The following is an 11,802-nucleotide window of genomic DNA, read 5'->3' as shown; positions in this document are numbered from 1 at the left end:
AGCTGGGTTCCGACCCGGACGTGGTGCTTCCGGTCCGGAACAATGATTTAACACCACGGGTGAGAAAACCGGACCGGATGGACCGAGAGTCCCCAGCCCAGGGTCCCGGCCGCAGGCCCCGGAGGAGCCCAGGCTCCCGGAGTTCGGCGAGGGGAAAGGGCCTGCTCCTCCCGAGGCGGGACCAGGGTCCTCCCTCCTCCCTATTGGTGAGTCTCTCCTCGAGGGCGGGACCTAGCGTCACGGGCTTTTCCGATTTGCTGTCACCTTCGGCCCGTAACCGGAAGCCCTGCGGCTCAACATGAGGGCGTCCTGCGGTCCCCCCGGGCCGGCTCGGGTCCCCGGCCCGCTGCGTGAGTAGGTGGGTCGCGCGTGGGCGGGCTGTGGGACTGTCTGCGAGTCGGGGCGTCCACTCTCAGGCCTGGCGGAGCCGGGGAGGATGACCTTCACGTCGGCCTCAGAACAGGGCGCCGTGACCTTTTGGGGTGCAGGCGTGGGGAGGTGTGAGGAAAGCTTTCGGGCGCCCCTGGCTTCAGATGTCCGGTTTCGCAGATGGGACAGCCGATTCGGGCCACACACTTCGCCGGCGAGGCAGGCCCTGGAACCTTCCAGTCCCCGAGGGACCCGGAACCCTGCCAGCCCACACACATACGGCCACGCTACCTCGCGGTTCAGATTTATCTGTGTTGTGTAGAAACCGACTGTTTGTTACGTCTACTCAGTTGAACGGTGCTGGGCACTTAACGTGTACCAGGCACTGTGCGTGCTGGTGGAGACACAGCAATGAGAAAAACAGATTTTTAGAGTTATTATGTAAGAGGGCCAATTATTGAGCGCATCACGAATGGAACGGGTAGTTTCGTGGTTTCAAACGGTGATTGTTGCAAGCAGTTATTTTTTTCCCCTGAGACAAGAGTCTATGTATCCCAAGCTGGCCTCGAACTCATGGTCCTCCTGCTTTAGCCTCCTGGATTACCAAGCATGCACCAAGACGGTAGTAGGCAGAGGGTAGAACATGTTCAAAGTCCGTGAAACCAATAAATTTGTCTTGTTTCAGAAACGGTGTGGCTGGAGGGATGGGGGAATACAGCGGGTAGAGTCCATCCAATATGTATTTATTTTGAAGCTTTTATTTTAGTTATGGTGCGGGGAGGTGGGGGCACACAAGCCGTGGTGCATGGTGGAGGTCAGGTGACAGGTTTATGGAGTTTTATCCACACACCTTATGTTGGCTCCGGGGTTTGAACTCAGGTTGTTAGGTGTGCATTGTTCCAGCAGCAAGAACCTGTCCCAGCTGAATCCTCTCTCCTGGCTCTTAACTGATTTGTAGTTTAGACAGGACCTTACTGTAGCTCCGACTACCTTGGAACTCACTGATTATCACCAGCTGGGCCGATTTCTGGAGGCACTCCTCCTGCCTCAGACCCCCCAGTGCTGGCTTACAGACACAACACCTGTCTCAAGTCTGTTTTGTTTGTTTGTTTTGTTTTTTAAAAACAGGGTCCCACTATGTAGCCCTGGCTGGTCTAGGATTTGCTGTGTCTGTGTAGGTCAGTCTCATCTGAAAGTCAGAGATCTGCCTGCCTGTGTCTCCCTAGTGCTGGAATGACAGGTATTTGCCCTCCCACCTGGCGTTGTTGTGTCCATATGTGGGCTCGTGGATGTATGTTAGCGTGTGTACACATGCATGCACGTGTGTGCAGGGGACAAATGTCAGCCTTGGGTGTTGTCCCTTAAGAGCTGTGCTGTGAGACAGCTCTTTCCCTGGGACATTGGGCTTTCCCTCATTGGGCTGGCTGGCAGGGCCCTCAGGGACCTGCCCGTTTCTGCTTCCCCAGTGCTGAGGCAGCAAATGCACGTCGCCTCAGTAGGCTTTGTATGTGGGTACTGGGGATCCAGCTCAGATTGTCAGAGGTTCAGAGCAGGCATCTTATCAACACAGCCATCTCCCCAGCCTACCTCCTTTATGTTGTTAAAACTTTTCCTTTGCAGTGGAGGGTGGTACCTGGCAGGGCAGAAGAGAGAGTGGATATGAATGCAGAAAAGCAGAGAGTGGACTGCTGCAGTGACCTGCAAGGGGCATAGATTTGGAAGTAGTCTCCAGGACCATTTGATTGATTGAATAGGGACATAATGGACTCTGAAAGACCCCCACTTTGTGGCTTGAATAACAGGAAGGGTGGTGACCCTGGCTAACCTCCAGAGAAGCAGAGTGAGTAAAGGTATTGTCAGTTGGGGTTCCACACATAAGAGTTGGGATGGCTGGTTTGTAGCAAAGTATAAATACAACTCTGACTGATAAACATAGGCGCCACCTATGGCTGTTACGATGTAGATTCTCATACAGTAGGTCTAAGAGCCAGCATTTTACAGGTCCTGGAACACGATTTGCAAAGGTTTGGTTTCTTCTCACCTAACTGTACGCCAAGCAAGTATCCTACCGTGAGCCATTCCATATAGGCCCAGTACCTCACTGGTCCACACGCCCAATAGTTGACTGGAGGAGTCTAGGCCAGGTCTGCACTCCTGCATCACAAGTCCAGGTGTGTCTCCTCAGACTAGCAGCTGCCACCATCCCCCAGAAGTTTGTCAGGAGTGCAGGCAAGTTTCCTCTAAGTCTGGAGCTGCATGGTTTGTGCTTCCAGGGCCTTTTTCTGCAGAGGCATCTGGTTGATTGGCTGAGAAACAGGCCTGAATGCCAGGAAGAAAACCAAGGCTGATAACAAGGGCTGTGGGGGAACAGTGCTCTATCTGATACTTAGAAGAAATTGAGCAAGTTGACACCTTGAAGTCACTGGCTTCTTCAAGGTGTCAGACACAGCAATTTATTGGACTGCTGTTACTGACATGACCAGGTCCTGCCTATTCATCAAGTTGGTGAGGATGGATCCAGTGTGTAAGTATGGCTTAGGTTTAGCTCTGATGATAAAAAGCAGGAAGCTGGTGGGAGAACCAATCACTCTAACTATCTACCTACCTATCTATCTACCTATCTATATCTCTCGTGTGCATGTGTGTGTGTGCACATGCTAGTGGAAGAGGACAGCTTGTGGGAGTCGGTACTTTCCTGCTACCCTGGACTCCAGGGATGGAATTCCGGTTGTCAAGACCTGCCAGCAACTGCCTTTACCTGCAAAGCCATCTTGTCAGCCCCAAGATGTTTTGTTTGTCTGTTTTCTGGGTTTCTTGGTTTTCTCTTCCTGTTTTTTGAGCTGTGTTCTCACGTAGCCCAGGCTGGCTTGACACGCTGTTCTTGGATCCACTTAAGTGCTGGGATTACAGCTTTATGCCATCACTCCCTCGTCCTGAGAGTTTCAGTGGTGCCAAGAATGATCCAAACTCTTCCTAATGTGTTCTCTGAGGCCTAGATACCCTTATACCAAAACCAAACAAGTACGCTAAGAAAACTGCAAACCAGTGCCTCATGAATATGACTGTAATATTCTCTCATGATGGGTTTGTAAACATACACAAAGGATTCCACTTCATGCCTAAGGTATTTCATCTCCAGAGTGAAAGGTCAGTTTAACATCTGAACATTTATGTAAAATATTAATAGAACAAAACCCTAAAATTACATGGCTATTTCAGGCAATGCAGAAAAGTATTAGAAAAAAAAGTCCAATCCTTACTCTTTTTATTTGAAACAAGGCAAGCTGGCTGTGGTGGACCCTGCAAGTGTCATAGCCTACGGTGACACAGCCCGCATGAGGTTAAGAATGAAACTTGGGTCAGCACAACTTAGCTGGTCTGGTTCCAAACTCCTGGAGTCTAATACCAAGTGACTTATTTCTTACACATTGAAACACAATGTAACTTTGGGAAAAAGTTTCCATGTGACAGTTATCACAACAAAGCTTTAGGCATGGATACATGGAAAGGACCTTGCAAACAGTACGTGTCTAGCTAAGTACCTTTCCCACAAGAATATTCTGTTGACTCAGACCAGTGTTCAGGACAAGGATCCAGGGAGGAAGGGTTTGTGATAAGGTAAGGATGGGTTCTATTGAGCGAGAAACAGTGCTCAGGAGTCTGGGCCTGCGGAAGAATAAGCATAATAGCAAACTCTTTGGCAAAGCATGTTGGACCTCTTTCATGGGGGTGGGTTCTTCTGACTGAGACAGTGCTCAGGAGTCTAGGAGATTCCATGGGGCTGGCTTTACAGAAGGGCAAAGTTTACCAGATGGTAACACATCCATTCCCAGCCTTCTGGGTGGAAAACAGCTGTCAGTTTCTTCCTTTAGTGCTATGTGTAAGCTGTGCTCTCTATACGGCCTGGAACTCACAGAGATCTGCCTGCCTCTGCCTCCTGAGTGCTGTGATTACAGATATGCACCACCACGCCCAGTGAGGAATTGGATTCTTTTGCCAGAGTTTAGGAACCAGACAGAGCTGTGTACTCTGACCACTTCTCAGTGTTGTGCCAGAGTTTCCAGTAGTTGCGCTCAGGTGAGAGAAAGAAACAGAGGCGCCATGGAGACAGCTCAATTGGTTAAGTACTTCCTGCATGAGCCTGGCCACCTGAGTTCTCCAGTACCCAGGGTAAAGAAGAGATGGGACTGGGGCCATGCTCGTTGGGTAAAAGTGATTGCTGCCAAGCCTAAGGCCCTGAGTTCACTTCCCAGCACTGCATGGTGGCTCACAACCATCTGTAACTCAGTTCCATAGGATCCAAAGCCTCTCTGACATCTCCAGGCACTCTTGTGCCTTTAATCCCAGCACTCAGGAGGCAGAATCAGGCAGATCTCTGTAAATTGGAGACCAGCCTGGTTTACAGAGTGAGTTCCAGGACAGCCAGAGCTACTTAGAGAAACCCTGTCTTGAAAAACCAAAAAGGGGGGGAGGGCATGGAGATGGCTCAGTGAGTAAAGGTGTTTGCTATTAAGCCTGAGGATCTGAGTTCAATCCCCAGGACCGCATGGTTGAAGGAGAGAACTGAATTCTGCAAGTTGTCCTCTGTGCTGGTGCCTGGCACATTTGTATACACACGCTCAGGAATGCACACAGAAAGTTTCCTCTAAAAAATATTTTGTCTTGAGGCCGGAAAGATCCTGGTACCCACATGTCAGCTCACAACTGCCTGTAACTCCAGGAGCTGACACCCTCACAGACAAATGCCGGCTAAACACCAGTGCAAGCCGCGCCTGTTGTCAGGTGGTCCCTGCTGTCTTTTGAGCCCCTTGTCTTAATTCTTGTGCTCTCACCTTTCTTCCTTTCTTTTTAAAGCTGGAGGAGGCAGAGAAAGGGGGATCCTTGTGGCTCACCAGTCAGCTACCATAGCTGAATTAGTGAGCTCCAGTTCAGTGAAACCCTGCCTCAAAAAGTACTCTGGTGAATGCTGTTAAGCCCCAAACTCGGGAGGTGGAGGCTGGGGGTCTCTGTAGGGTCCGAGGCCAGCCTAGTCTGCATAGCAACTTCTAGGCCAGCCAGGGCTACGTAGTAGGACTGTGTCTCAGAAACACGGTCAGGGAGCCTGGAGAGGGGAGCGATGGCTCAGCCATTAAGAGCACTCCTAGAAGACCAGCGTGTGATTCCCAGCATTCACGTGGTGGCTCACAACCATCTCTGCATCCAACACCTTCTGGCCTCCATGGGCACCAGCCATGCATGCAGTATACAGACATACATATAGACAAACACACCAATACACATAAAAATAAAGGTAATTAAAAACATTTTTCAAAAATCCAGTTGCAGAGGGATTCCTGCAGTGAGCTAGAAGACCACTGAAAAGCTGTTCTCTGGCATCCATGAAAGTATTATGGCCTGTGACCCTGTGTATGCAGATACAAAATAAACAGCCAAATCTTTAAAAAATCCAATAATAATAAGAAAAACTGTCAGGTATGAGCCACTGAGGCAACTCATTGTATAAACGTACTTGCTGCCAAGCCTGAAAACTGAGTTCAATGCTGAGACCCACATGGTGGAAGAGAGAACCAATTCTCCAGGTTATCCTTACACCTCCAGACGCGTGCACACAGAAAAAAAAAAAAATTAAGTCAATACATATCATTTGAAAAATTACCAGGCATGGTGGCTCACACCTGTCATCTCCGCACTTGGGAAGTAGAGGTGGGGATGAAGAGTTAAGGCCATCCTTGGCTACCCGGCAATATGACACTCTTCGGTCTGGACTGTGCTCTTTATCATAGTGACGCTGTCTTATGGAAGGTGTGTTGCCAGGCTAACACCGTCACCATCTCTCTCAGCTAGGTGGTGGCTGAATCTGCAGAGGCATGAGCTGGGTGCACGCCAGCCTGCTGGCCCGAGGCCTCTCCAGGGGCTGGGGAAGCATCTGCAGGACGGCCCTCTCAGGAGGTCCCTTTGCTCAGGTAATCACAGGCTGGGTGTTCATGGGGGGAGGGGGGAAGGCCGGGGCCTTAACCTTACCCTCTCAAGATCGGGCCACAGAAGCTGAAGGGTCTCCCTGGCCTGCCTAGCCTGGTGACGGTCCCTGTGTTAGTTATTTTGCCATTGCTGTACTAAAGTACAGGGACCAAAAGCAGTTTACACTAGAAAGAGTGTGTCTTGTTTACAGTCCCTAATGGCCCCATGTGACCAAAGTAGGAACCTGAGATCACATCTCAAGCCTACAGGAAGCCAAGAACAAACTGTGAATGAGAAGAGTCTATAAAACCTCTAGCTCACCTCCAGCAAGGCCCCAAGTCCTAAAGATTCCATAACCCCACCTTATAGTGATACCAGCTGGGGCTGTGTTCAAACACATCTCTCAGTTCAGACCAATCTCCCAGGCCCCTTGGGCTCCTGACAGTATCATGATACAAAATGATTTCATCCAATTTCAAAAGTCCCCATGGTCTTTCTCAGTGTCAGTATCATTTAAAAGTCCAAAGTCTATTGTGAGATTCAGGGCAATCTCCTAAGTGTGACATCCTAAAAAGTGGAAGTGAATCACACACTTCTATCAGGCAACAGCACAGAATATATATTGCCACTCCAAAGGGAGGATGAAGGCATAGTGAAGAAACGCTGAACCAGAGCAAGACTGAAAACCCAGGAGGGCAGCGTCGAGCCCCTGAAACTTGGATGTGTGAGGCACTAGTTTCAAAGGGCTCAGATACCCCCCCTCACCCCGGATCAGCTCCACTCAGTGGGTGCGGCTCTCCTCTGCAGACAGCTCATGGCTCTGACATCTCCAACTTCTTGGGGTCTGCACAGCGTCACAGGCTTCACTTTCACAGCTTCATGCAGCGGCCTCTCAAGGCCTCCTGCCCTCTCAGGACTTGTCACATAGGGAATCCCCTGCCATATGCCACCTGACCTCTGTGGCTCCCTGAAACTAGACTGGAAAAGAAGCCACAACCCTGTCACTGTTCTTCAAAGCTAGTGCTGTGTGACACCGCCAAGTCTGGCTGCCAGCTCATGGTACGTCATCACAGCAACAGTAACTAAAGCACAAGTCGGTGCTGAGTGGCAGGGAGTTGCTGTAAGCCATGTAGGCATGCTGTTTTGGGAAGGTGGAAGACTCTGGAATTTTGGTCTAGACAAGCCAGTGAGTGCTGGAAGCAGAGTTTGATAGGCCTGTGGGGGTATTTCTCATTCAAACCACAACAGGGTGTCTAGGAAAGTGGGGTATGCCCATGTGTGGATGCTTACGTCGCGTCAGGTTTGTGTGGTTGGGCGCTTTACCCGCTGAGCCATCTTGCTGGTCCTGGCAATGCTTCTTCATGTTTTCTTTGTGTGTGTGTGTATGTGTGTGTCTACCCGTACATGCACCATATGTAACCCCAAATGGCCTTAAAACATGATGTGTGGTTCAAGCTAGCCTTGAGTTCTCCATTCTCCTGGCTTCACTTCCTGGGGGTTGGGATTTCAGGTGTGTACCATCACATGGCAGTGTGCCTAGTACACTTGGTCATTATACCTAAGCTCGGTTTAGTGACCATACTATCAGCGCGCCTCAGTGATGTCCTCCATACTGTCCAGGCTCCTCTGCCAGAACACCTAAGCAACAGCCGTCCTCTCTCCCCAGCTGTCCCTCCAGGCCCCCCGAGGCCTCCACTGCAGTGCAGTTGCACACAAGGATGAGGCGTGGCTGGTTCCTCGAGCCCCGGACCCCCAGAGAAAGCCCGTCAAGGTCCCAGCTATGCATGAAGGCCTGTTCAGGCCATCGGGAAACAGGGAGCAGGACAAGGCAAGCTTCCTCCGTGCAGTGCAGAGCTTTGGGGAGCACAGCGTGCACAAGCGTGGCCATGTGGACTTCATCTACTTAGCACTGCGCAAGATGCCAGAGTTCGGCGTGGAGCGGGACCTGTCTGTGTACAACCTGCTGCTGGATATCTTCCCCAAGGAGGTCTTCCAGCCCCGCAACATCTTCCAGCGCATCTTTATCCACTACCCACGGCAGCAGGAGTGTGGGGTTGCCGTCCTGGAACAGATGGAGCGATACGGTGAGGGAAATGGGCCCAGCCTCCACACCCAGCCCCATTCCCCCTTCCTCTGTTGCTTGAGTCCTATCTCATTCTCTCAGGCTCTTCCTCTTAGAATTACTGGAGTTAGGGCTGAGGCCAAGTTGGAGTACTTACCTGGTAGGCCCCAAGGCTGGTCCCCATATTCAATAACCTCAGCTGCACACCTGTCATCCCAGCTCTTGGGCCATGGGAGGTGGACACACACATTCATGCTTCACTATATGAGTTGGGTGGATTTTGTTTCTTTTTGTTTTTTAAGATTTATTTTTAATCATACATACGCTATGTGTCAATGGGTATGTGAGTGCTGGTGGCCAGAACTGGGTGTTGAACCCCCTGGAACTGGAGTTAAAAGTGGCGCAGTACATGTTCCTAACCACTGAGCCATTTCTTTGTCCAGTCCTCTTGCCTCAACGCATAGACTTTACATAGAGTCATGTAGCCTGGGCAGATCTTGAATTTGCTTTGCTGGATAGCCAAGCCTGGCCTTGAACTCCTGATATTTGCCTCCTGTTCCGAGTGCTGGGATTACAGGCATGTGCCCCTTTGCTCCTTTTATATGCTGATGGGAGTCAAGCCTTCAGCTGTGTGTGCTGGACCAGCCCTCCCTATTCAGCCATGCCTCAGCCGCAGCCCATGCTTCAAACAAAACAAAAAAACATGGATGGGCCAGGTGTGGTAGTGCACACCAGCTCTCAAAAGGCAGGTGTCTTATGAGCTCTGTTCTACATACGGTAGTTCCAGACCAGTCAAGGCCACACAGCTAGCAAGACCCTGCCTCAAAATAAGAATAATGAAAAAACATGAAAAATAAATTCCCTACTGCTGTGCTTCCTGACTGCAAACTTATGTCTACCCATGGCCTGCCTCTCTGAGGCTCTGCCTGGGTCTGCCCAGCACAGGAATCATGCCCAACACAGAGACAGAGTTCCTGCTCATTCAGATTTTTGGACGCCAAAGTCACCCCATGCTCAAGTTCCTGCGGATGAAGCTGTGGTTCACCCGATTCAAGAATATCAACCCCTACCCAGTGCCCCAAGATCTGCCCCAGGACCCTTTGGACCTGGCCAAGCTAGGCCTGCGACACATGGAGCCTGACCTCAGTGCCAAGATCACTGTCTACCAGGTACACATTCCTGTCTGCACCCTAAGCTATCCTCTGTGGATGGGCTACTTTATTGGTCCCCTGGGCTCTCCTTCACTCACCTGCTATCCTGGCAATGATCATGGCCCTTTCTTATTACCACAGTTAGACTTGTCTTAGTCTGTTTAGCCATTGTAACAAAATACCCTGTGTTGGTTGTATTAGTCCCCTTGTTGCTGTAACAGATTCTGGCGGCAGGGTACTTTCTAAAGGGGAGAGCAGCTAGGTGTAGTGGTGCATACCTCAGAGTTCAAGGCCAGCCTGGACTCCATAGTGAGTTTATGTCAGCCAGGGCTACCCAGAAGAGCCTTTGCTTCATCCTCCAGTGAGGGCTGGGGCTGTTGCTCAGTGGTAGGACACTTGGATTCCTTGTGACAAAGAAACTTGTCTTTATGAAGTCCGCTGGGCAAGCGCTCAGCAGCTGAGCCAGTTCCTAGTGCCATCTGAAGAAGTGTTACTTTCTGTCACTGCCATTTTGTACATGGATAACCTGAGCTGCATAGTTAGTGACCTGGATGAGATCAGTGCAGGTTGAACAGAGGTTGGATGGCTCCAAGGACCCTTGGAGCCAGCCCAATGTTGGCAGCTATGGCCAAACTGGCTACAAGGAAAGAGGAAAGGGCCACTTTTAGTGACCTGGCACAGTGGTTCAGGGTTTGCCAGCATCTCCGTTCCCTTTGCTATCTCAGGCTTCCTGCAGAGGCTGGCCAGTCACAACTTGTGCTCTTCCTTGCAGATGTCCCAGCCCAGTGACTCCACAGGCCTAGAAGATCCCCCCCAGCCCCACATTGTAGGTAAGGCCCCAGCCTGTCCTACTTTCTGCTGGATCCGTCTGGTCCTGCTAAATGAACTCCTGGGACTTTTGCTGCTAGGGCACCAATAGGTTCTTATCTCTACACCAGGAATCCAGAGTCCAGATCAGCAAGCTGCCCTGGCTCGCCACAACCCATCCAGGCCTGTTTTTGTCGAGGGTCCCTTCCCTCTCTGGTTGCGCAATAAGTGTGTCTATTATCACATCCTAAGAGCTGACCTGCCACCCCCTGAGGAAGAGGTGAGTTACAGGTCAAGGCACTTGCCAAGCCAAACCGCCAAAGTTTGATCCCCAGGACCCACATGGTGGAAGGAGGAAACTGATTCCTGCAAGTTGTCCTTTGAGCTACACAGGGGTATGCATTAAATAAATCTAATTTTAAAAAGAGAGAAAGACGTACATAGTGGCACTCGGGAGACAGAGAGGCAGGCAGGTCTCAGAGTTCAAGGCCAGCCTGGTCTGCACAGTGAGTTCCAGATTAGCCATAACTACAGATTCTGTCTCAGGTGGGGCTGACACTGTCCTGAGGCGCAGGTGGCCGGCTGAGGTTCTGCGCTTGGCCTCTGACCCCTCCTGCTCTCTCTCTGAGGTAGAAAGTCGAGGAGACCCCAGAAGAGTGGAATCTGTACTACCCAATGAAGCTGGACCTGGACTACTCGAGGGCTGGCTGGGATGACTATGAATTTGATGTGGACGAAGGTAAGAAGAGGCCTCGGCACAGCACGTCCTGTGTGGGAGCCCCGGGGCCCCAGGCTGAGACGCTGCCTATACCTCAGTCTCCACAGTCAGGGGTCGTGTGCCCCGAGGGAGCCTGCTCCCCTCACTCCCCCTCCTTATAGTATTTTAATGGAACATCCTATACTGAGCAGTGACGTGCCCAGGAAAAATGCAAGCCTCAGTCAGTAGGGAACAGTCAAGTTATGTGTTGGGGAGCTGAGAGGAGGCACATCACCCAAGGTTTGGGGTCAAGGTCAGCTTCCTGGTAGCAATCTGAAGCAGCAGGTGGCATGGCCCAAGTGAACTGTGGAGCTTTGTTGTCGCAGAGGGAGCTGCTGAGTGACTGTGTGGAGGTGCACAAACTTGTCTCTCCTAACAGTGACTGAAGGCCCCATCTTCGCCATATGCATGGCTGGTGCCCATGACCAGGCAACGTTGGTCAAGTGGATCCAGGCCTTGCAGGAGACCAACCCAATCTTGGCACAGATCCCAGTGGTATTCCGCCTGGCCAGGTCCACAGGAGAGCTCGTGACAACCTCAAGGATGGAAGGACAGTCACCTCCCCACGTTCCTCCCAAGGGCCAGGAGGAAGATGAGACCCTTCAGGCACAGCAGCAGCAGGGTCAGAGTTGAGTCTGAGCTGGACTGGTATGAAATGATAAGGATAAAATTAAAAAAAAAAAATCAAAACCTCTTTC

At 51.0% G+C, this 11,802-nt stretch overlaps 1 protein-coding gene across 3 annotated transcripts; it reads left to right on the top strand.

The window, feature by feature from the left end:
• Nucleotides 1-213: 213 nt before the first annotated feature.
• Nucleotides 214-11,801, top strand: Ecsit (ECSIT signaling integrator). 3 transcript variants are annotated; one of them, XM_021643837.2, is made up of 8 exons: nt 214-358; nt 6,210-6,332; nt 7,994-8,411; nt 9,335-9,558; nt 10,313-10,370; nt 10,479-10,627; nt 10,981-11,086; nt 11,484-11,801. In XM_021643837.2, the coding sequence occupies exons 2-8, from the start codon at nt 6,237-6,239 to the stop codon at nt 11,735-11,737; spliced, it is 1,305 nt and encodes a 434-aa protein (XP_021499512.1). In that variant the 5' UTR covers nt 214-358; nt 6,210-6,236; the 3' UTR covers nt 11,738-11,801. The 3 variants fall into 3 exon arrangements, with proteins under 3 accessions (XP_021499512.1, XP_021499513.1, XP_021499515.1); XM_021643838.2 differs by having other exon boundaries at nt 261-358; nt 6,214-6,332; XM_021643840.2 differs by having other exon boundaries at nt 303-350; nt 6,214-6,332.
• Nucleotide 11,802: the final 1 nt, after the last annotated feature.

This window comes from Meriones unguiculatus, chromosome 1 (assembly GCF_030254825.1).
Source record: "Meriones unguiculatus strain TT.TT164.6M chromosome 1, Bangor_MerUng_6.1, whole genome shotgun sequence".
In the NCBI taxonomy this organism is placed as follows: domain Eukaryota; kingdom Metazoa; phylum Chordata; class Mammalia; order Rodentia; family Muridae; genus Meriones; species Meriones unguiculatus.
Note: the sequence above shows the minus strand (reverse complement) of the source record. Positions and strands in the feature narration are given on the sequence as shown.

Coding starts and splice junctions, on each gene's coding strand:
- Ecsit (XM_021643837.2), top strand. CDS start 6,237: ATGAGCTGGGTGCACGCCAGCCTGCTGGCCCGAGGCCTCTCCAGGGGC. Junction 8,412..9,334: donor GGAACAGATGGAGCGATACG/GTGAGGGAAATG, acceptor TGCCCAGCACAG/GAATCATGCCCAACACAGAG. Junction 10,628..10,980: donor TGCCACCCCCTGAGGAAGAG/GTGAGTTACAGG, acceptor TCTCTGAGGTAG/AAAGTCGAGGAGACCCCAGA.